This window comes from Poecilia reticulata, linkage group LG18, assembly GCF_000633615.1.
Source record: "Poecilia reticulata strain Guanapo linkage group LG18, Guppy_female_1.0+MT, whole genome shotgun sequence".
NCBI lineage: Eukaryota > Metazoa > Chordata > Actinopteri > Cyprinodontiformes > Poeciliidae > Poecilia > Poecilia reticulata.
In genome coordinates this window covers 5097571-5119452 of record NC_024348.1, presented here as the reverse complement: position 1 = coordinate 5119452, position 21882 = coordinate 5097571, and the positions used below count along the sequence as shown (strand labels likewise).

Here is a 21882-nt window from a genome sequence, read left to right as displayed (position 1 = left end):
TCAGTTTACTGGCACAGGATGGTTTTCTGTTGGCTCACTGAGGTAACAAAACCGGCGAGGCCAACAACAAAACAAACTCTATAAACATTAATAATAATTTACTAGAGACAATTTTCTCCTACTAATTTTACTCAGTTAATAAGTAACAAGTACATATTTTCCTATTTGGCCATAGATAGTAATGTGTGTGTGTGTGTGGGGGGCGGGGGGTGCATGTGTGCGTGCGTGTGTGTGTTTCACAGTAGGAAACACAGTGGGATATCATGACAATATATTGTACATACAAATACCAATAAAGTCATACAAAATGCCTCACACTTTACACCTACACACCCTTCAACCCCTTACCTGTTTACACTTTGCCGTTTTGGAAGACGCCGCTGTGTTCCAACACGCTAACACACACAAACCCAGTTTCAGTGCCAGGTATCCGGAGCAGACCCAAAATGTGCCACCAGCCCACTCACACAGCACGCCGCTTTATGACACCTACATATGTTCTTTATATAGACAACAATGTTCTGGAACAATCTAATAGTGTAGGTTTATTCATCCCGTCTGCGGTTTCAAACAGACTATATATGTTTTTGTTTTGACTCCAGTTCAGCAATTTGGTCAAATGCAGTAAAAAAAAAAAATTTAAAAAAAGGAAAAAAATGTAGTAAATGATTGCATCATTTCAAACTTTTGAGCCAATAAAAATGTCGCCCTCAGCCAGGTGTAAAAACTCGATGTTGCCCATAAGGGTGGCGAAGAAAAGGGACATGAAAATACGTGTTCGTAGCTCTGTACTTTCAGCAGATATGCATTTGAAACCTGGTGTTATGCCAGTAAAGTCTAGTCAGAGGGAAAATATCTCTATTTTCCATTAAACTGAATCCTGCGAGCTGATGGAAGTCTTTGCTGCCAGGGCTTTAAGTGGTTTAACTCGTAGGCCTTGAGCCACTAAAGATGAGACTGTCCAGCACATTCTTAAGATTTTTTTTCTTCTCTCTCTATATATGATACTGTTAGCAAGTCTGCTGACCAGGCATTGACCTGGACCATCGGCGTAATTCGACGCTTCATTTCTCGGGCAGCCCGATGTGCTTGATCTACAGAGTATTTATTCAGTGCCACGCTTCTTTGTTGCTTCATTTTCAGACTCTCTCCTCTAACATTTGGAATCTCGCGGCTGGGAACCAATTCCTCCGCTCTCGTTTTGATTTCTGCTCCTTGCTTCCCCTCTTAACTACATTTGAGAAAAGGAGGCAATAAAACTCTGCCTTTCACTCACTCAGTGATCGAGTCTATTCTATAGAGCTGCATTGTCTAGATGGATGTGGTATAAATCGAAGATGTTTTCAAGGCAAAGTTCTCCGTAGTGCGGATAAAGAAAGAGGGGGGAGAGAAAAAAAGCAAAGGGTGTGCGTTTCCTGGGACTCGACTTGCGTCAAACACATTTGTGTTAATCGAGGCGTTGCTATTTCTAGAAATGAATCACTGCTCTCAGATGTTGGGTCATAATCTTTACAAAAGTTCATTTTTATTTAGCTAAATGATGCAAAAAGACTTTAGTGAGTGTTTTTAACTCAAGGTTCCTTTGCGACTGTATTTCTACAGCAGAGAAAACGACGAGCACAGCGAAGAGCTGGACCTGCATCAGATCTCATCAGAAGGTCATCATTGTTTTCTTACGACAAAGTTAACAACAGAGAATTGTTTCGACATTGACAAAGTAAACGCAGCGTAACCAACATCATTAGGCCTTACATGAAGAGTTGTTAGTTTGGCTGTTGCTGAAAAACAATCCTGACCCATCAGGGCACGGTCGATATTTGACCCAATCATTTGTGTTGTGGTAACTAGAGACAGATCCCTTATACCAGTTAAGCAGAGAGAAGGAGCCTCTGGTCGTCATGGCTCAGGAGGAAGGAGTTCATCCTGTAACCGGTGGTTGCTGGTTCAAACCCTCACTCTGTCCGCCTGTCATTGTGTCCTTGGATGAGACATTACACCCTGCTGGTCAGAGGGCCTGGTGGCGCCGGTTGACCAGCTAGCCACAGCTAGCTAACAACACAGACAACTATGTGGCATTAATTGAAACATGGTTCATAGGAACCAGCCACCTTCTACATCACACACCGCTCAGTTTTTAAACTTCACATGACTATTGTTGTTTCTTTTGACAGTGGTTAGTCTGGTCAGCCAGGCTGCTTAATACATCCCAACCACTGGATGATATGATGAAGAGATGACCCATGTGTTCACTTTGACTGCCAGTGGTCCTAATGTTATGCCTGTTATGCATAGGGTTTTTCTTTAAGGAAAGAAAGATTTTGTCTTCATCAGACCATGTCTTTAGTCTACATCAGTGTCACTGTTTGGACAACTGTGATGATAAGCGACTGTGACTGCATGAATCTGTCACTCATCTCTGAGGTAGATACTTCCTGCTGTAAGGCTCCGCTTATAAAACAATCACAATACACTTATTTTGTTGTTTTTGTCCCATACCAAATATCTAAAATTAAAATAGTCAGCTTTTCCTTTCCCCACTTTCTGTTTTAGCCACACCGGCCACTTGTCAACAGGTTACTTTGAGACTACTGCTTAGCTCCAGAGGATGATGCAGGGAGAGACAGCTGCTGAACTGCAAGTGCATCATAGCAAATTAGAATATCTGGAAAAGGAAGTCAGCATCTCCATAAAGTTTGTCAGCAGAGGGAAGCAATGATGTGCGCCAAAGACTCCGCTGTTTTTGGACTTGATAAAACCTAGAGAACCAACACCAGCAGACGGCATAAGACCCAAAATCATTACTGTCTGCAAAGTTCAAACAATGTGGATTTTGTGCCTCTACGCTCTTCCTACATAGGTTTTCCTTCTACCACACTTTTTCCTCTTAGGAAAAAAAGCAAAGTCTCTCTCTCCCACCACCCCACCCCCACCCTGGATTGGTAGTCAGGGTAACAGCCAGAATCCGGTGCTCCGTCCACTGTAAAGACGAGGAGAGTGTTTGTCTATAAGCATGTGGTGATCTGGGACAGCTGTGTCAACTGAGCCTCCTGGGAAACGCAGTCTTTGAAGATGGTTTTTATTTGAATTAGGTCTTTGGTCTCAGCCAACATGGAAGTGAGTGAGTCTGAATCTGTATGTGTGGAGAGTAGCGGGGGGTGCAGCCATCTTGAAAAGATCCTGTCTACCATAGATGTTCATGTTTTATTGAGGTAGCCTATGGTGTCTGACCCTGGCTTTGCTTATCCCCCCCAAGCCCCCACCATCTTGCCTCGGGCAACAGCAAAACCCAACTACATGCTGGTGTTTATGCGAGTGTGTGGCAGAGTGTGACTGTGTGTCATCAGGAGTGGCAACTGTGCCCAGGAGGGACAGCAGGGAGAGACGGTGAGCTTGTCTGACCAGTCGTCACTTTCCAAACTCTCATCTACCAAACCTGTCCCCCTTCACACTCACGCCTCCCTCGCCTCGTTTTTATTCGCTTCAGCGCTCGGTAATTCTTTGCTTTTCTACACCAGGGTTGCAAAATTTCAGCTTCTGCCACTACTGTACAATATCCCAGCAATGTTGTGAAGCTAAAGTTGTGATATATAAATGTTCAAACATCGAAGCATAATGAAAATACCCACATCCAGACAAATGAGAAGTTTGTGTCAGTCGCTATGAGAGGGATGAAACTGAAGTATCTTTAACAGGAATGCACAATATTATCGGCATGGTAACCGTATCAACTGATATTAGCCATAAAATTTAATATCAGCTATTCCGTCAAAATAACTCACCAATATAAAAAGCGTTTTTATATGACAAAAAAGTGAATGATATTTTCAGCACAACGTCATAAACTGTTGAGTATTAATGCACACGCTATTAGCAGAAGGCTGAACAGGAAGTTTGAAAAAGGCATTATAGAATATGGTAAAAAAAAATGTTGCATAAAATAATTTACCATTAAATTATACATTAGATATTAGCATTTATATGATTACTTTTCCCCATAGTTCAGTAAAAACACCTAATGATTAAACCGATACACAATGGTTTCATAAATAGAGGCTAAACTGAAGCAGGTGGAAAGTGTGGTTATGAAATGGGGCTATAATATTTTGTCGCAGATATGAATTGTTCACTTAGCACGTCACAGAAGATCCTGCTGATTATTTCAGGACCCCCGCCGGCCCCAGCAGAGCCGTTTGATAGCATTAACACCCAGCATTTGTTTTCACTGATTGCTCTCTCTTACTTCTCTCTCTCCCTTCTTGCCAAATGTGTAAAACTGGATCAGCTTTCTCTGCAGGCGGCAGGGGGGAAGCGCCGGCACACAGACGGACCGACGAGTCCCAAAGTGGCCGAGCATAAAATAATTTTAAAAATTAAAAAAAAGATTTCAGGCTTTGTCTTTGTGTCCTCCACCACAGCTCTAGAACCATCCGTTCTCACTGGTCGGCTCTACCTTTGAATGGAACACGCTGTACAGTTTCACCAAATTCATTCACACCGTTCTCACAGAACCAGCCGCAATTTTGGTTAACATTTTACTGGGGGGCCGGTGGGGGACTTTCTCCCTAAACACTCCACAGCCCTGACAGAGAGGTTGGCAACAAAGCCTTAGAAAGCATTTCCATCCAGATACGCTAACCATGATAACAAAAAAATAACACTGAACTTTGCTTTTTTTTTCCTGAGTCTGTGCTGGGCTCTGGCTCCAAACTCTGCAGGTCGTTTTGTTTCTTCTTTCCTTCCAAATCAGGTGGCTTTGATAAAAACCGCCGTCTGTTGTTGCAAGTAAGCGTATGCTAGCAGAACTATCTGTGTGGGCGATTGTAAGGAGTCCAGGAACTGCAAAATAAAGTTGTTTTTTTTTTTGGCTTACAAAAACAAAAAATAGTTTTTACTTTTTATTTTCCGACACAAGCCACAGAGTAACCTCTTGTGAGTATAACCACAGAAACATCTCTGCAGAAAAACACAAACGCAGTAAGTCCAGAGATAATAATTTCCCTTACTTTTATTCAAACTCCATATATTATATTTGGGTTTTTTTTATAGGTGTCATCATTTCTTCAAAGTTTATTTGAATCACTTCCCTCTGCATGATAAGAAGTAATAGCAAACAATGCTAAAATCCACTGCTACGTTTTAATGATTGATCCAACTTTTACCTCGTTTCACCCCATAAATCCAACACCAACTATTGGGGAAAAAAAACATAATAACTCTCCTTTCTTGCACACAACTCCTAAAGAATCATAAACCACACCCAACAGAACCCCTGGCCGACTCAAACGGTACCAAAGCTTCACCTCAGGGGATCGTACGATTTCCTAATGACATCATTAACGTGATAATGACCATTGTTTTATGACGAGCCGTGTTACTCAAAGGCTCGTTGTTCTAATGGCGGCCGGCTCATAAATAAACTTTATGAAGTGCTTCATGTGACCACTAAACCGTTACTGATGATGGAGCGGTGAAGATTGCCAAGAGTGTGTATGTTAATGTATTTGTGGCTAATGAAGGCGTCCCGTACCGACCCAGAGGGACCGGGAAGTTGTTAAAGATGTTCTAATCGAGAGTCGATGCAACTTCGACAACAGAAAAACTCAACTTGTATTTGTTCCCACGCGCTTTTTATGTCATCTATAAACAGAATAATGCATTGCCACATGCACTTTCAGTGTATTTAATGAGACGAAAAATACGACATTGGCAGGTCAAGGTTTAGGTTGGATGTCAACATACGACTGGCAAGCAAGATGCCACACAATAAACTGAAAGATCCTGAAGGAATCAGGGGGGTTGCAGTCAACCCACCGTTGTCACACTCACGTTCCAGGAGATATTTAGGCTACGTTAATGAGACCGATGCCTAGCAACTGCCATTACTTTCAGATGTTGCTTGGGGAAAAGTTCCACGTCTTCTGAAGATGGTGGTGCAGCAACCTTTCTTGCATTCACAGCACTTGATGCATTTGAGTTCATAAAACAATCATGGTCCTGTGTGAAAAAGTATTTGCAGCCTTTGTTAAAAAATTTACTATTTTGGGAATGACAGTGATGTTAGAAGACGTTGTTTTGAGGTTCCTTGCTTCCTTCCATTCTAAAAGATCTAAAGTATCCGATAGCTGTCAACTGTATGCAAAAACCAAGACAAATAGATTAATGATGCTTTCGACACATGTGCACTTTGAATGCAGACACTTAACATTTTGTTTTACACCTAGAGTTTCACGGGTCAGGAGCGTCTGGTTTACATTCAAAGTCTATATAAAGACATGTCGAGGCGCTTCAGGCGCGTCAAAATTGCTCTTGCAATTCCGTTGCCGGTCTATTTGTCGGATGTGTTGGGCCCTCTTGACGTGTCAAACTCTCAAAACAATCCAAACGGTTCAAATCGCGCTGCGCCAGATGCATGAAACGCAATACGACGGACCTCAACACGCCTCCACATAGACTGGATGTAAACCTGACACGTCTGACGCTCAAACCGTGTTTGGTGTGAACGCACCATAAAAAGGCTAAACTTTTGACACCTAGCATAGCGCTGCCTATGTAGAATGCTAGCAGCAGCAATTATTGCCATACTTACATTTACTCTTCTTATGACTAAAAGATGAATGCAGAGACCAAAGCTCATACCTCAGTAGAAGACCCTTTATAGAACATATGTACAAAATATCTTTGTTATATTTGTCTAAGTATTTTACTGACTTCCTCTGGTACAGGTTTGACAGACATTTACCTCCAGCGGTACAGGCAGGAAGTAAAAGTGATCTAGTCATGTGACCATTTACACTAGCAACATTAAATTTATACTGCTTAGAGTAGACAACTATAATTTTATTTTAAAACTTCAGTTAGCTGACAAAAGCCAAAACATATTTAAGGCTTTCAGAAGTAAAAAAAAAAAAGTCTGGCAACAATTGTTTCTGGTGAGATTTAATGGGTTGAAAGGTAACAACCTACTGCGGATGTAAACTCAAAGACCCGAGTGATGTTTGCCACAAACATCTTTATGATCCCTAAGACTTTTAGAAAAGTATTTAGTAGACTAAAGTCTACTAAAACGTCATTAATGATCATAAAACCTCCAATGTAGCCGAATACTGCAGAGAGCGCAGGGCAAAAATTCCACAGCGATATATCAAAGACTCCTCGCAAATTACAGCAAACGCTCGATGGCAGTTCTTGCAGCCAACGGTGTCATGAACAGTTACAAGGCGCAGAGGGCAATTGGTTTTTCACATAGGGTCGGGTTATTTCATAGATTTCTTTATTTTCTCCTGGAAGTGGGTGGGTGATTCTTCTCTCTCTGGAAACTCTTCCACTAAAGCTTTAATTTGTCCAAAGTTAGTTCAGTTTGGCTAGGAGGGCAAGGAAACCACATAGGGATTCAATTTGTCCCACCTTTAACCGTTTTCTTTCCACCATCGCTCGTTTTCATCATGGCTTTCTTTTGCGGTTGGCGTTTCGCTTTCTGGTGAAAGATTAGCGCTTACACCACTAGTTTTTAGTCGTCTAAAACAACATCCTGCTGGAAACCATTAGCACACATAAATGCATGCTAACTTGTTGATTTTACTTTTGATTGAACTTCTCACACAGGCAGAAACAAAGAGGATAAAGAGACTGCGGTGATACTGTAGAGTGAATATATAGATGGAGGGAAAAGCCAGAAAACGGACAGACAGTAGAAGATGAAACGTTTTGCCACCAACATGCTACATAAACATGACGGAGAGGCAATTATCTCCTCTCTTTTTTGTTCAAAAATGACATGTTTTTCCATCAAAGCGCAATTAGCATTTAAAAAGCTTGTCCAAAACACATTTTGTACATTTTAGCTTAGTGTTGCATTTCCATTCTCCTTTTATTTTTTACTTACACCTGTGGTTATATAACCAAATAATTTTCACTTTTGAAAGGCTCCTATTCTTCTCTTCTTATGACTCGGCTCCAGCTCCTCGCTCGCTTCGTTTATGAAGCCACTTATATAAATGTTGACTCAACCATTGAGTCATTTTTTATTGTTTCTTCCAAGTATTTTTAAGCCCCTTTTTACTTTGTGGTTGTCAAGTTTTACTTTATGGTCAGTAGAAGCAGCAGTAAGTGTTCGACTGCCACACTGCGGCACAAAGAAAGTCAGTCATTCTGCATAACTTGTTAAAATTTCTAAATTCAAAGATGGAAATATAAAAATGATGCCTGGCGGCCCAACCGCATGATGGAGACTTTGTCCTCAAAATCCAATATGGCTGCCATCGGTTTTAGATAGAGATGGAGGTCTTTTTACACTTGGCAGTTTGCATCTCAATAACTGTACACATTTATGGATACATTTATACATGTGCAGTCACTTTTTGCAAACACTTTATTTTACTGCTTAAATGCAGAAATTGGTCTAGTCACTGAGCTTAATAACTGGTTTCCACCAACCATGTCACATTCAATTTCCCTTAAAATCTCTGTCCTCTCCATTTATGTTGTGCTTCAATACTTGATGCACGTCATAATAATAACTGGTTGCCTTTATGCAGCTAGCATAATACACAGTGAACATGTTTTCTTCTCCATTGTAATGAGGCTTACATGTTTGAATGCATTTAGGCAAAGCATGTGTGTGATTGGTTGATTTGCTTTCCATGTTAAGAAACAGGTGAGTAAAGTGATCAGTAGAAAGTGTGATATAAATCCAATACCAACTAAATGAGGTGCCAGTGTCGACAATAAACTGGTTGCGCTTTCTACAATCGCCAACGTTTATCCCGTGACATTACGTATTCCTCCAATTTTACGCTACGAAGTTAACTGGGAATGATCTGCACTGTAAACAACCATTATCTGCTGCGAAGAGAGAAGTATCAAGCCAAACGAGGTGTCTGTTAATGTTATTTCAATATTTGGAAGCGTGACCAAAACGGACTGAATGGCTTCGTTCGCTTCCTCCGCTGCCACTTTTGTAAAACCACAAACAGATTATGATTCTAAAACTGAGCAGAAAATCAACGTCATCATTCAAAACTTCTTCTGTTCGCTGATTGGCTCGCTTGAATTTCTACTGGGGGAATCCAAGTGAATGAGAGAAAGCCCAGGCTGTGCTGTAAAGAGAGATGAGAACTGAGCAGCATTGCGTAGGAAGCCAATGGTCAGGCTAGAGTTTTGGGGGATTTTGTAGTTTTTCCTTTGAATTTTTTGTGACAGGACAGAACTTGGACAGAGTTTATATGTGTCTTCAAAATACATTAATAAAAAAAATTAATTTCAAGAGGGAATCTGAAACCAAGATATTGTTCTTACCACATGCTAGTATCAATCAGATACCATTTTGGGATTGATGTTACCAAAATTTTGGATCACTTCTACAATCAGTGAATATAATAAAAGTATAGAAACTAGAGTAATTGTGAAAAATTGGTAGCTTTTGACTTTTTCCAAGCTGAGAAAAGAGAAACTTTACTGAAAGAAGATGATGCAAACCAAGCATTGAGAGAAAACTCTCTAAAGAGTTCTGCCTCATTAACACTTAAAACACCATCTTCCACTTTTGAGTCATTTATTTGAATATACATCGACATTATGCTCAATTTATCTTGTGGCTCTTGGGGTAACAAATTTCCCAACACAGACCCAGTTCGCCTTAGATGATGTCTGAAGAGACAACGCTGCAAACAGAAACATTTATAAAACTCCTCCTGCAGCGATGTTGGAGTGCATCCCTTTGTTGTGCGTTATCTAAAAGCCAAAGAGTTCTTTTGTGTGCTCGCCTCTGAAATAAACCCAGTAAAACAAAGCTATATATATAATATATATATATATAAAAAAGCTAGTGTGTGGAAGAAACAGGAAGAGGTTGACGGCAGGCCAAGCTCTTAAGGCTAACAACCCTCTGCTAGTTATTGCTTTCCTGTGGATATCCTCTCCCAGTTTAGACAGTAGCAGGTCCAGTAGGAGCGCCGCCTCTCCCTCTTGGCGCTGTGGGCAGCAGTTGTGTGCCGAAGACTTGTGTTCCTCTCCGTAGGAAGAATGTTTGCAGAAATGAGAGACCTCTTCCAGATGGCCGGGCTCGCGGCCCCGTTCCGAATCGGTGCGATCATGATCCGACTCCTACGGATTCTGCCACAAAACACGTGAAAACAAAAAAAAAAAACGATCCAACAAAAAACATCTAATACCGAACTGTACCCTACAGGGAGCCGTTCACATGGTAACGATAATCAGATTAATCGTTCAACCTTTCTTTTTGTCATCCACGGTTTGGGTTGGAATCTTTCGTAGCCTTGCTTTTGGTGGAAGCATGATGATAGATGAATGTGTTCAGATACTTCTGGCCACCCGCACGCACACACACACACCCCTGCACACACACACACACACACACACACACACACACACACACACACACACACACACACACACGCCTGTAGTCATAATATATATTTGGCTCAGCTGAACCCCAGTGTTCCGTCACACAGATGGAGGGGATAATACACTGATTTGTCATCGGCGCACATGGAGGAGAAGGAGGAAAGAACTGTGAAAGAAAAAAGTGATTTCTCACCTGGATATCAATTTTTGCAGCTTTTCTGGTTCTTGTATAATAAATTATCCACAAAGGAAAAACAGTAGATTTCCCCTTATTCAGGGAGTCTATATTAAATTAAAGGCTTTATTATTACATTATGTGTATTTTGGACAACAACTAAAAGTCTAGTTTTTTTAAGCAAAGTTCATGTACATATACATTTTCCCATGTAGATTGTGGTGGTTGTGAATAAGTTTTAATTTTAATTGCCTGGACACACCGAGAGTCATCTGTGGGAGCAGAAAGCTGAAGATCTTTACTGTGTCCCTTCATTTTGGGGTTTGTAGTCCCATCACAGCCAGAAATACAAATCAGAGAACGCAAATTCACTAATCCATATTCAATAAATTAGAATATACATTCAGGTGAGTCTTGTTTGCTGCATTGAAATTTTAAACCTTTACAAAAAATACTTTTCACTGAGCCCACATTTTTATTCTTAAACAATAGTTTGTCTGACATAACGTTCCGATTTTAAATGTCACGTTTCAATTGTTTGTAATTGTTTAAGCTATTCATGCAACACCGGGTGGCTAAAAAGGGTAGTTTTAAAAAAATGTAGTATAGTGACGTCTGGCATATTTTAGGAAAAATCTCAGATGATATCAAACAATATTATAATATAGAAATATTAAACAAAATCTGGAGACCAAAATCTGGAACAAACTTCCATAAAACTGGAGAATCAGTCGAAATACGGAGCTCCTTGAAATCAAGGCTAAAAACCCACGTCTAGAGTTACCTTCTATTAATAATAATGTGTCTGATATACATTTGATGATTATTCTTGATCATTTTGATGGTCTTTGACAATATACAGTGCTGCTCATTTAGTAATTGGTTAATGTATTATGTTTTTATCATGTAAGGAATGTTGACTTGCTTTGATGCTAAAATGTACTATGCAAATAAACTTGACAAAAAACATTGTTGGTTTAATATTTGTGGTTTTACTTCTTGCAATCTAATAAAAAGCAACATTATTGATCCAACACATTTAAAACACATCTGTTCTTGTATAATTAGAAGGACCTACACATTTTACTTTAACACAGCACAGTCGCTAACATTCTGATCTCAAGACGGCGCTGGTCTAGCATTGTGACCTCTGAACCAGAAAGCCCTGGCCCCTGGGGGTCTTCCTGTGTGGAGTTTGCATGTTCCCTCTGTTCATTAGCAGGTTGTCTGGAGATTCCAAATTGCCCTTGTGTGTACGTGTGTGCGTGTGTGTGCATGGATGGTTGACTTGCTCGTCTGTGTAAGGGCCCTCAGCTGGACTGGCACCGTTTCCTATTGACTGCTGGCCTCAGGATCAAGCTACCGAGATTCTGCTCAGGAATAAGTGGGAACTGAAATGTCCTTGCCCCTCCCTATACTACTCATCTACTTGGATATTCACAATTTTTTTGATTTAGTGTCACCATAAATTTGAAACTGAAATCCATAAAAGGCTTAGCTGACTTTGCTAGCTTGTACCGAGATCTTAGGTACAGATGATACCTGAAAACATGACTACCATCGGTCCTCCTGGATCATAGCTGACCAGTCTGACATCTTCCTACCTCGAAGGTCATTACGAATTCAAACTCTTCATTTCCATGTCTTCTGGTGAGAAAGGTAAACCGAACGTGTCATAGCCAAGATGTAAGACTAAGACCTCTTGTTATTTGTAAGAAAAAGCAAGACTGAGATATGACTGCCATGTCTACGCAAACTAAATAAATTCTTCATCACTACAGAACACGGTTAGCCACACCAAGGGTTGGGAGTTGAGCAGCCTCAAAAATCTTCTTTCCCTATCCTTTACATAAGATGGTTCTACTCTGCTTTGACCCCAGAGTGTTTTTCTCTCCTCCTGCCGCCACTCCAGTTTAGAGAGCAGACTCGGTCCCACCCTCAGCGCTCTCGCCGGTACCCTGCCTCTCTCCCTCACTCTGCTGGTCCCTCTCTGGGGTCTCTTCCTCTCCAGGCTGTGAAATCTGCATGGAGGAGGGTTGGGGATGTAGTGGTGGAGGTGTGGGGTGTTGGAGATGAAAGGGAAACTGCTCTCTTGACTCGATTAAGTATTTACATCATCCCAGACCATCTGGACAGAAGGAGAGCCGCCGCAAGAACAACGAGGCAGAGAGAAGAAAATAAATTTATGGAGTTAATCAAAAAAATATATTTTGTGGAAGCGAAGGGGAGACGAGCTGAAGAGGAAAAGAAGCGCTTGGTTCCACTTCTGCTTCAATTTGGGGGTGGATGAGATCTGGACCCCAAGGAGGGGTAATCGTCAACACATTGGTTCTGGTGGAGTGACTCCAACACGTGAAGCAAACTGCTAAAAGAGGCATCAAAGTGGGAAGCAAGCGGGTAGTCGACGTACTGGTGAAAACGCCCAAAAGCAGAAACAAAGATTTGTATTCGACCGTAGAATCAAGAGTTTTACTCCGCTTCCCGCGCCGTCCTGTACGATCAATGTACAAAAAGCCGCAGACACGACTACGTGTCTTCGCAGAGGGGATGACTTCAAAGTGTGCGCTGGCCTTTTGGAAGGCAGTGCTGCAGACAGAATGAGCGTTCCCTGAACCAGAGGAAGCAGAGTGATCTTGGGTTGGGCTCATTCAATTCTATCAAAGTTCTGAAAATGAAAACGGCTTTTCGAACAGTTTGGAAAACGTCGCAGTATAAGACATTTGCGCAAGTGCCTGGGAATGGAATTTCACACAGTCACAGTCTGGATGAGGCTGACTTGTGTGTGCAGACTCGCTCACTTCTTTGTGTCCTGAATCGCCTCAAACTGCTCCTGGTCCTGGTGCAGCCAAGGTGGTGGATGCATCTGGCTACTGCTGGTTGATGCATATTCCAGGCCAGAACTTAGATCTGAAGTACCTCACAGTCGTCTTATGGTTGGAGTTATGCCCAATGGTGCCTAGTTAAGCTAACTTATGTCCCAATGGTGGTTTCTCTTTGTATTGGAAGTTGAACTATTCAAGTTCCCTACTGGAAATACAACAAAGTCGGAAGCTCTTTGGCTGGGAAGCTCTGGGTTTGAAAACAACACCAACATGGTATTTAGCTACAAAGACAACAACCCTTGAACACCAATAATTCATATATTTTGTAACATATGAATTATGATAGTAAGTGTTGTATTTGGGTTTATATCTTGTTCTCCAAGGTCTGTGTTTAATTTTGTTCCTGTACGTTTCTCATTTCAAATAAAGTTATGGGTAAAAAAAAAAACGAACAAAAGGAAAGTAACTTTTTTCACCACTTCAAAACAACAGCATGAATGTAAACACCAAACTACTTCAGTCCTTAACAGTCGATAAAACTTCAATATTCGACACAAAGTTTACAGAAACAGCCAAGTGAATGAGCTCTTAAGCATTTAATTAGGGGAAGCTAAGTGTGCTAAACGCTTTCAAGGTGAGCAAAAGTGCTAAGCAAACAATTAGTTCTGGATTAGCAGAACTGTGCCCACACTTTGATGGTTATTTAAAGCTCTCCAGCTTCCTGTGGCAGCTAACTGTTGAGCTAACATCAGCTTGTGTGCAAAGATGAAAAGTGGGGATTCAACTTAAATGTTACCGTTTTATTCTCCCTTTATCACAGTTGTAAAATGTTTGTGCAAATTATGATTAAACAAAAAAAATAATAATTTGTGTGTGATTAGTATAATTTTAAATTGGTTTCTCTTTTTTTAATCTGTTGTGTTTCAGAACAGATTTGTCTGGAGTTGGTAGTTTTCATTTAATCAATCAATAATTGTGAGAATATTTAATGACAAAATAAATTGCTTTAGTCAATAAGTGCAGACAGTCCAGTTCACAAATTGTATTTGAATACATCTTATAGTTTAAATATATGAAAATTTGCCCAGTATGAGCTGTTAGCAAGAAATTCTTTGAACGCCGCATGTAGGTGGATTTGGACTTTTTTCTTCATCATAGAGAAAAATGATGAAGGGGCAAAGTGACCAGTATGGATACGTTTTAAATAAACCTGCATTAGTCGAGTATGAAACAGCCAAACTGAAAGGTCCATCTGTCTCTGTGGCAGAACATATCCAACGGTCGCCAATAGGAAACCTATTACTACGTTACGACATCAAACTGGGATTTTTCAGACCAGTAAATCATGAAGAAAAATCTATTTCTGCAGCCAGTTCTCAGAAAGTCAGGCAGGAAAAAAAAAAAAAAACTCTTGGCAAAGAAAATATATCTGAATGTGCTCGTATATTCAGATATATTTGATTTTTTATATTAGGTCATATTTTATTTTCCAACATTAAACCACCTCCAAATTGTATTTCATCCATCCACACAATGTCCACCGTGATCAGACGCCATAAAGAACCTTCACTAAAGCAGAAATGTTTCTCCATACGAATATCTTCAAAGATCCAAACATTCAAATATATCTTTATACTAAATAACAAAAAAAATCTCTTTGTTGACATGTTTCTCACATTTAGCTTTTAAGCATGATCTCTTGTCGTTTGAACGGCTCTGCTTTGAGATCCCGTCGCATTACTGTTTGTCTGCTATTATGGCCCAGTTATGTCAGGAATCATCAAAGCCACGACTCTCTGGATCACATAATGTATTATCTCCCTGATTACTGCTCGTTAAAGGCAGCTTTGAACATCCGTTGTTCTCGGCCACAGAAAGAGGGGGGCAGAAAAAAAGCATAAAAAGGAAGAGAAGAGTAAAAAGGGTGAGGGAATAAACAAAGAAACGGGGGGGGGAGGAGGAGGAAGAGGAGGAGGAGGTGTGACGGTCCGTCTGAGGTGCGACGCCCCCTACTGCTCATCTTAAAGAAGCCCTGGAGACGGCCCTCCTTGCCTGCTCACTTCCTATTTTCTCTCTAATTTAGTAGATGTCCCGCAGCAGCAAGCGCTTCACCTCACACACACACACGCATACACGCACACACACCCACACACACACAAAACAAACCCTGACCTCACTGGGGTTTTTTTTATTTATGCTTTGCTAGTTTATCTAGGAAAATCCTGCAAAATACACATTCCTACTTTGTTGGCTTAAATTTATCCTGGGCTTGTTACGCATTCAGCTTCTATGCACCTCAAATCTGAAACAAACACACAGAAAACTGCAAAGCTGCTGGAACACAGATCCTTTAAATCGAGACTAAAAACCCACCTGCTTTCATTTGCTTTTGAACCATAATAATTGGAACGCTGACCAACATATTTTGATGTATATTGATGATTTTATCGCGACAAAACGCAATGAAAGAGCCCACGGCACTGAACCTCAGCGAAAACCTCCTGGTTATTCCACCAAATGTTAATTTAACGCTTCCAGGGTTCAAACATCATTATTGTAGTTTCTAAATGAATATGAACTTGTTTTCTTTGCATTATGTGTCGTGACATGTCAGTAGTTCACAGAATAAAAGAACAACATTCATTTTACTCAAACATAAACTTGTAAAATCAGAGAAACTGATCATTCTAAGTGGTCTCTTCATTTTTCCCAGAGCTGTATGATGTGTTTATGTTTTCAAAATGTAAAGCACTTTGAACTGCCTTGGTACTGAAATGCGCTGCACAAATAAATTTGATTAATTGGTTGATTTATACAATACAACCTATTGCTTTTGATGTGTTCTTTAAAGCTGTATTGTTCTTGTTCAATAAAGGTTAAATGAAGTCATACAAGTAAACAACTATAAGTAATTTCAGGAAATAAAGAATCTCAGCCAAAAAAAATCAAAAATCAAAAATCAAAAGCATAACATTAAACGTAAATAAAATGAACAAATGAATGTAAGGAACTCCTCCCTTTGTCTCGTGTGAAACCGTTACTCGTGTCATGTGGCTCAAAGACAAAGTAAAAAAACAAAAAAAACAGGAGTGTGTCTGACAGTTTGGAGAACGTGGCTCTCATCCTGTCAGCACTTCCTTTTGTGGACGGGTAATTTCGGTAGATCTGCCTCACGTAGAACCGGCAGCTTGTCAGCCGATCTCCTTATCCATAATGGAAGAGTGGAGCCCCCCAGAGCGATGGCTACCAGCCCCCCTTCACCTCTTCAAAAGACGCGAGAAGACGGCATTAATAATAAATACTCCCCCCCTCTCTACCCTGCACTGTCCTATCACCAGCAGCCTGTTTATGCGAGTGTGTGATTAAAGAGGGAGTAACTGGATATCAAGCAGGCAGCCTGGGGTCAAATAACTTCTTCAGGGGCTTGGATGTTATATGAGCCTCTTGGTGTTTTTTAATAATCAGAAACGCAGCCACTCTAGCTTTTAAATCTTTACACGTCGTGTGAAAACAAACATTAGTGGTGAGGATTTAAAGAGGAAAAACTGATTTAGAAGTACATCTGCTTCTTCCAGTACGAGGATCAAAAAGGTTTACTCTGTGTTTCACAGCTCCTTCTGGAGCAGCAGCGTTCGGCGGAGCTGTCGCAAATCCTCGCGCCTTCACCCACAAGCATATCCTCATTCATTTGACGTGAGAGCTTTATCAGGAGTGATCTATAAATTAAAGGCACGAGTCAAGTCTGGTGACCTAAAACGACGTTATCAAGCGAGACGGATTCAGATTTAATTTTCCCCTGAGCGACACGCGGCGTAGAAACACGCGGCGCTTCTGATTCTCGTCAGAACCGAACCGAGAGGCCGAATCATCCAGACGTTAAAATATGAAAAGAGGAGCAGAAACGAGCTGCCGCGCTTCATTCGGTCACACCAAGTTGGTGCCAAGTCAGCAAAAAAATAAAGGGGGTTTGGAGCTGATTTTAGATATTCTGCTTAAAAGTCTATATTAGAGCTCAACAGTAATCACTGGGAGATTTAGATTTTTAATTAATATCCCATCAAGAAGTGTGGATCTCACACAGGATGAAATGGACATGTAGAAGATGTACTTATTTACTAACATTTTATTATACAATGACAATTACTCATACCATTATAAAAATGGAAAACAACTTAAGATAGATAGCTAGATAAAAGGTTAGATAGACAACTAGATAGCTTGATATGTTATGCTTAGATAGAATGCTAGCTAGATTCTAAGGTTCTTAGATATGCAGATATTCGGCATATCTAAGCAGAATACATCTGGGTTGCTGTGGTGCCACAACCCACAGAAAGAGGCCTTAGTTCTCGACACGGCCGTCACAGGTTCGATTCCCGGCCTGATGACCTTTGCTGCAGGTCTTCCCCTCTCTCATTACCTACTTTCCTGTCTGATCACTCAAACAAAGGCTGCTAGCGCCAACAAAACCTTAAAAAAAACCCAGAATACATCCAAAAGAACGCTAAGGTCAAACAGCCAGTTGCTCTCACATGCCTTCTCCCTACGGACATTTTAAAGCTGCTCATCAACTCCAGACTTTAAGGTGCTTCTAAAGACCCACCTACCCTTTGACTTTTAGGCTAAACAGCTAGCTCGACATGTTAACTATTTCTATTTTTTACATTATTGTTAGTTTCTTTTCAAACTATTTTGTTTGTGTCGTCTCCGTTTGATCTTTTCCCATCTCGGCTAGTATTTATGATGTGCTCTCTGCGCAGCACTACGGTGAAGCTTGTTTGTTGTAGTGTTATATAAGCAGCGTTGACACTGACATAAAGTGGATTTACTTCATAAAGAGGACAAACTAAAACCAGCTGGACCGTCTCCTCGATAAGCCCACATGTGTGCTAACAGCTAGCAGCTGCTAACAGGGTTGAGTAATGCTTTGCTTCAGTGAAGGTCTGAATAGTTCCCAGGTGTCCCTTATTTGACCATTTTTTCTGTTAGATTTCAAAGCGTCGTCGTCACCGAGTCACTTATCCAAAGGAATATTAGAACAAAACGTTTTCTCAAGGACAGCTCAGCTGAAACCTTCAATCATGCTTAAGCTTGAATTTTTCATAATTGCATTTCATTTCCACAAAAGAGTGACACTAAAAGTACCACTATTGTGTTTTTAGATCTATTTTTCTTGCCCTACGATTGTATCAACATCCCAGTGAAGAAAATGTATCCATCTTTTTTTTTTACATCTATGTTCTTATTTTAAAACCTAAAAATATGAATAAAATTGAGCTTCTTTAAAGTTGAAACATATTCAAATGTGACACTTCAAAACATGCATTAGAAAAAAAAAACAGTCGACTTAAAAAGGATCAACTTTTCAGTAAATCACTGAACCAATCACGATTAGTTCATCTACAGATCTTAATGCACAATGTACACAACTCAAATCAATTATGATTACCGCTTGCACCAATACCTCAACACAATTACTAAATATAACTTTATTCATCACTGAAAACGATTCAGACACATTCCATTATATAATTAATAAGTTTCTATGGTATACAGTTAAAATGTTCATTTGGTTAGGAGTCACATCTTTGGTTTTAAAGAAAATGCATATTGAAAAATGTGTACATAAGATAAAATACTAAACTTCAAAGCAAAGCTAACACCACACGATTTCTATATATGAATACTATATATAGAAATATATAGTATTCATATATACTATATATATGCATATATATAGTATATACGTCTTCCCTGCTTTTCAAACTGAATTAATTCTTGTTTATGTCTAAATACAGTATTACTTTATAAAATATGAATTTGATGACTCAGACAATGTCTTACTTAAAGTTTACTACTGTGAATAAAGTACATGTATTTGTTCCGTTTATACCCATTTTATGCATTATTTCTTTTACGTAGCTCGAAATAAAAATGCATTTTTTTATTACTAGTTGACGACGACAATTCAGATCGAGTTCCATCTTCGGCACGATTTCATGTCTTAATGCACCCTTTCACCAAGGTTATGCCACCACTATTTAAAGCAGCTGCCTTATGAACACATGAACGCTCCTCCTGTTGCCTTCCAGGCAATGCAACTCCATGTTCAGAACAGAAGCCGTCAACAGGAAATGTTTTGTGCAGGTTTTCTTTTCTTTTTGCCAAGTTGGATCCCTGTTGAATTCATCATCATGCTCTCATTTTGTTAATTCCCCAAAACCCTTCCTCCCCTCCGAGTCGGTAACTTTTCCCCTCTGTAGAAACCTGACGCGTTGATCTCATGCTACCTGACAGTCGAAGACGGCAGAGCCATTCATCTTCCTGTTTTGATCCTACAGCTCAGGGACTTCAAAGCCCAAAGGCCAGCTGACTGCGGCTGACTGCGGCCGACCACTCGCCGCGAAAAAAACTCACAGCGACACGGGAAGCGCAAAAAAAAACAAAACAAAAAAAACACCCCGTTGACAAACTGAAGGATGACTCTACAGTAGCCATGTTAAAAGAAAACAAATAAAAAAACTCCAGTAATTTAATGACATTTTACGTGCTTTGGACAATGAAACCAGCGGGGCAGATGGCCCGCTCTCGTTCCTGCCAATTAAGATTCGGACAAAACTCCGCTGTTTGTTTCTTTTACTTACACAAGCAAGGTGTCCGAGTTTTAAAGTCGCATTATTCATACGCTTCAACAATTAAAACATCAACACGGAGAGGAGGGAAAAAAATATGTACATTATTCATAACTGTCCTCCAGGGAGACTGGCACTCAGAGCTAATGAGAGGAGGAAGCTTTGAAGTCATGGAGTCGTCAGTGAGGTGAACGGCATGAATTAAGCCCCGCCGTCAGACATTTTGCTGTGTGTGGAAGCCTTTTAGACGGTCCACCCGAACCAGTGTGGTGAATCTCTAACTCTGCTGTTTAACCGGCTTTATTCAGAGAGTCAAATGCTATGAAAGCTGCAGTATGTAACAAAAAATTATGTAGATATCTATTGAAACCGTCACTATGTTGTGAAACTGCATAGACAATCTGAGAAAAGTCGAGCTCCTCTGCCTTTCCCCAGTGCCATAAAAACAACCAATCAGAGTCAGGAGGCAGGTCTTGGCGCTGTCAATCATCCGCTTTGTCTATCACTCGCTCTCTGCTACAATACAGCCATTAGCCTGTTAGGCACCACATTCATGTAGTTGACTGACAGTGCCAAGGCACTCCTCTTGACTGATTGGTTGTTTGTGACCGTGAGTGGTGAAGAGCCTTTGAATGCTAAGGCTGCTAACATCAGGGGTCAAGTTAGCATTGGCAGACGGCAGATAAACAGTTTTTCCTGTAGTGGTAGGTTGTTTCTCTGCCATTAGAACATTTAGTAATGCACTCCTAAGGATGACTGACAGCGCTAAGCTCCTCCTCCTGGCTCTGATTGGTTGCTCTGGTCTGGAGCAGTGCATTTCATTGGGCAGCAATAGGGAGGAGGTAGAGGAGCTTGATTTTTTCAAAAATTATTTGTCTCATTTTATATTGTCACATGTTAAACAGTAAAAAAAATATGTAAAAAAAACATTTTTTTTTAAATAAAAGTTACGCACTGCAGCTTTAAAACTCTTCCACTCTTTTTTTTCATCATTATTTTTTTAATAAATAACAGAAGTTTCTTCTTGGTGTCGAAGAAAGAAATCCCAAGAACTGGTGGCGAGCAGCCGCAGAATGAAACGGACATCAATACTCCATGAGGATATATGTACAAAGACGAGATATACTTGTTGTCAAGTGGAGCAGAATGGATGAAATATGCTATCTGCCGCTCTACAGCGAGGAGAGGTGAGAAGTGTGTTGGCGAGGAGCAGCTTGGCTAAACAGAGGAAGCTCCGCCAGCGAGACCTGACCCCCTTTCCTGTCGCTGCCGGTGTCTACCACGCTGCCCTGTGCCATGCTGATACCCTATCTGTCCAAGCAGATGTCCGCTCCAGCCTGTTAGCATCCCCCTTTCCTGCTCCCCTACGTTAGCTTTAGCCGCCTGCTGATGTTTTGCCCGTCATGGTGCTCTGTCACGCCCTTGTCTCCTTAAAGCAGGCAACGGGGCAGAGATAATAACGACCCCGGCTGTATAAGGGAAGCCGTACACTCATGCAAGAAAACAAAAACAAACAAAAAAGCAACAAGGTCTCCGTGAGGCGACACGACAGGGATGGCTAGCGAGGGCGAAGGCGGTGAAAGAGTTTGGCCTACCTCCACAACGAACTCTCCAACACCTTGGTTGAGTCGGCATGGTAATACTTGGTCAGGATCAGGATGACCTGCAGAAAAACAAGGAGAAAAAAAAGATTCAGAAGAAGTCGACAAAGAGCAGGAAGGAGTCAAAACCACTGATTCAAGGGGTAAAGTCTAAATTTAAAGAATACTTTCAGTCGTTAAAAACACCACTCATTTCTTTTGAGGTAATAAGATAACTACTAGGGATGAACCCACCCACTCTTTTACTGATACTGATAAAGTGCAGTATCGGCCAATACCGATACTGCACA

At 40.7% G+C, this 21882-nt stretch overlaps 1 protein-coding gene across 2 annotated transcripts in view; it reads right to left on the bottom strand.

Annotated features, from left to right (window-relative positions):
• Positions 1 to 21882, bottom strand: part of sorcs2 (sortilin-related VPS10 domain containing receptor 2) — a 301656-nt gene that overhangs the window by 186020 nt on the left and 93754 nt on the right. For both annotated transcript variants that reach the window (XM_017310548.1, XM_008435096.2), the window contains exon 2: positions 21587 to 21654. In XM_017310548.1, the coding sequence (XP_017166037.1) occupies positions 21587 to 21654 (68 nt within the window). The remainder of the gene's footprint in view (positions 1 to 21586; positions 21655 to 21882) is intronic.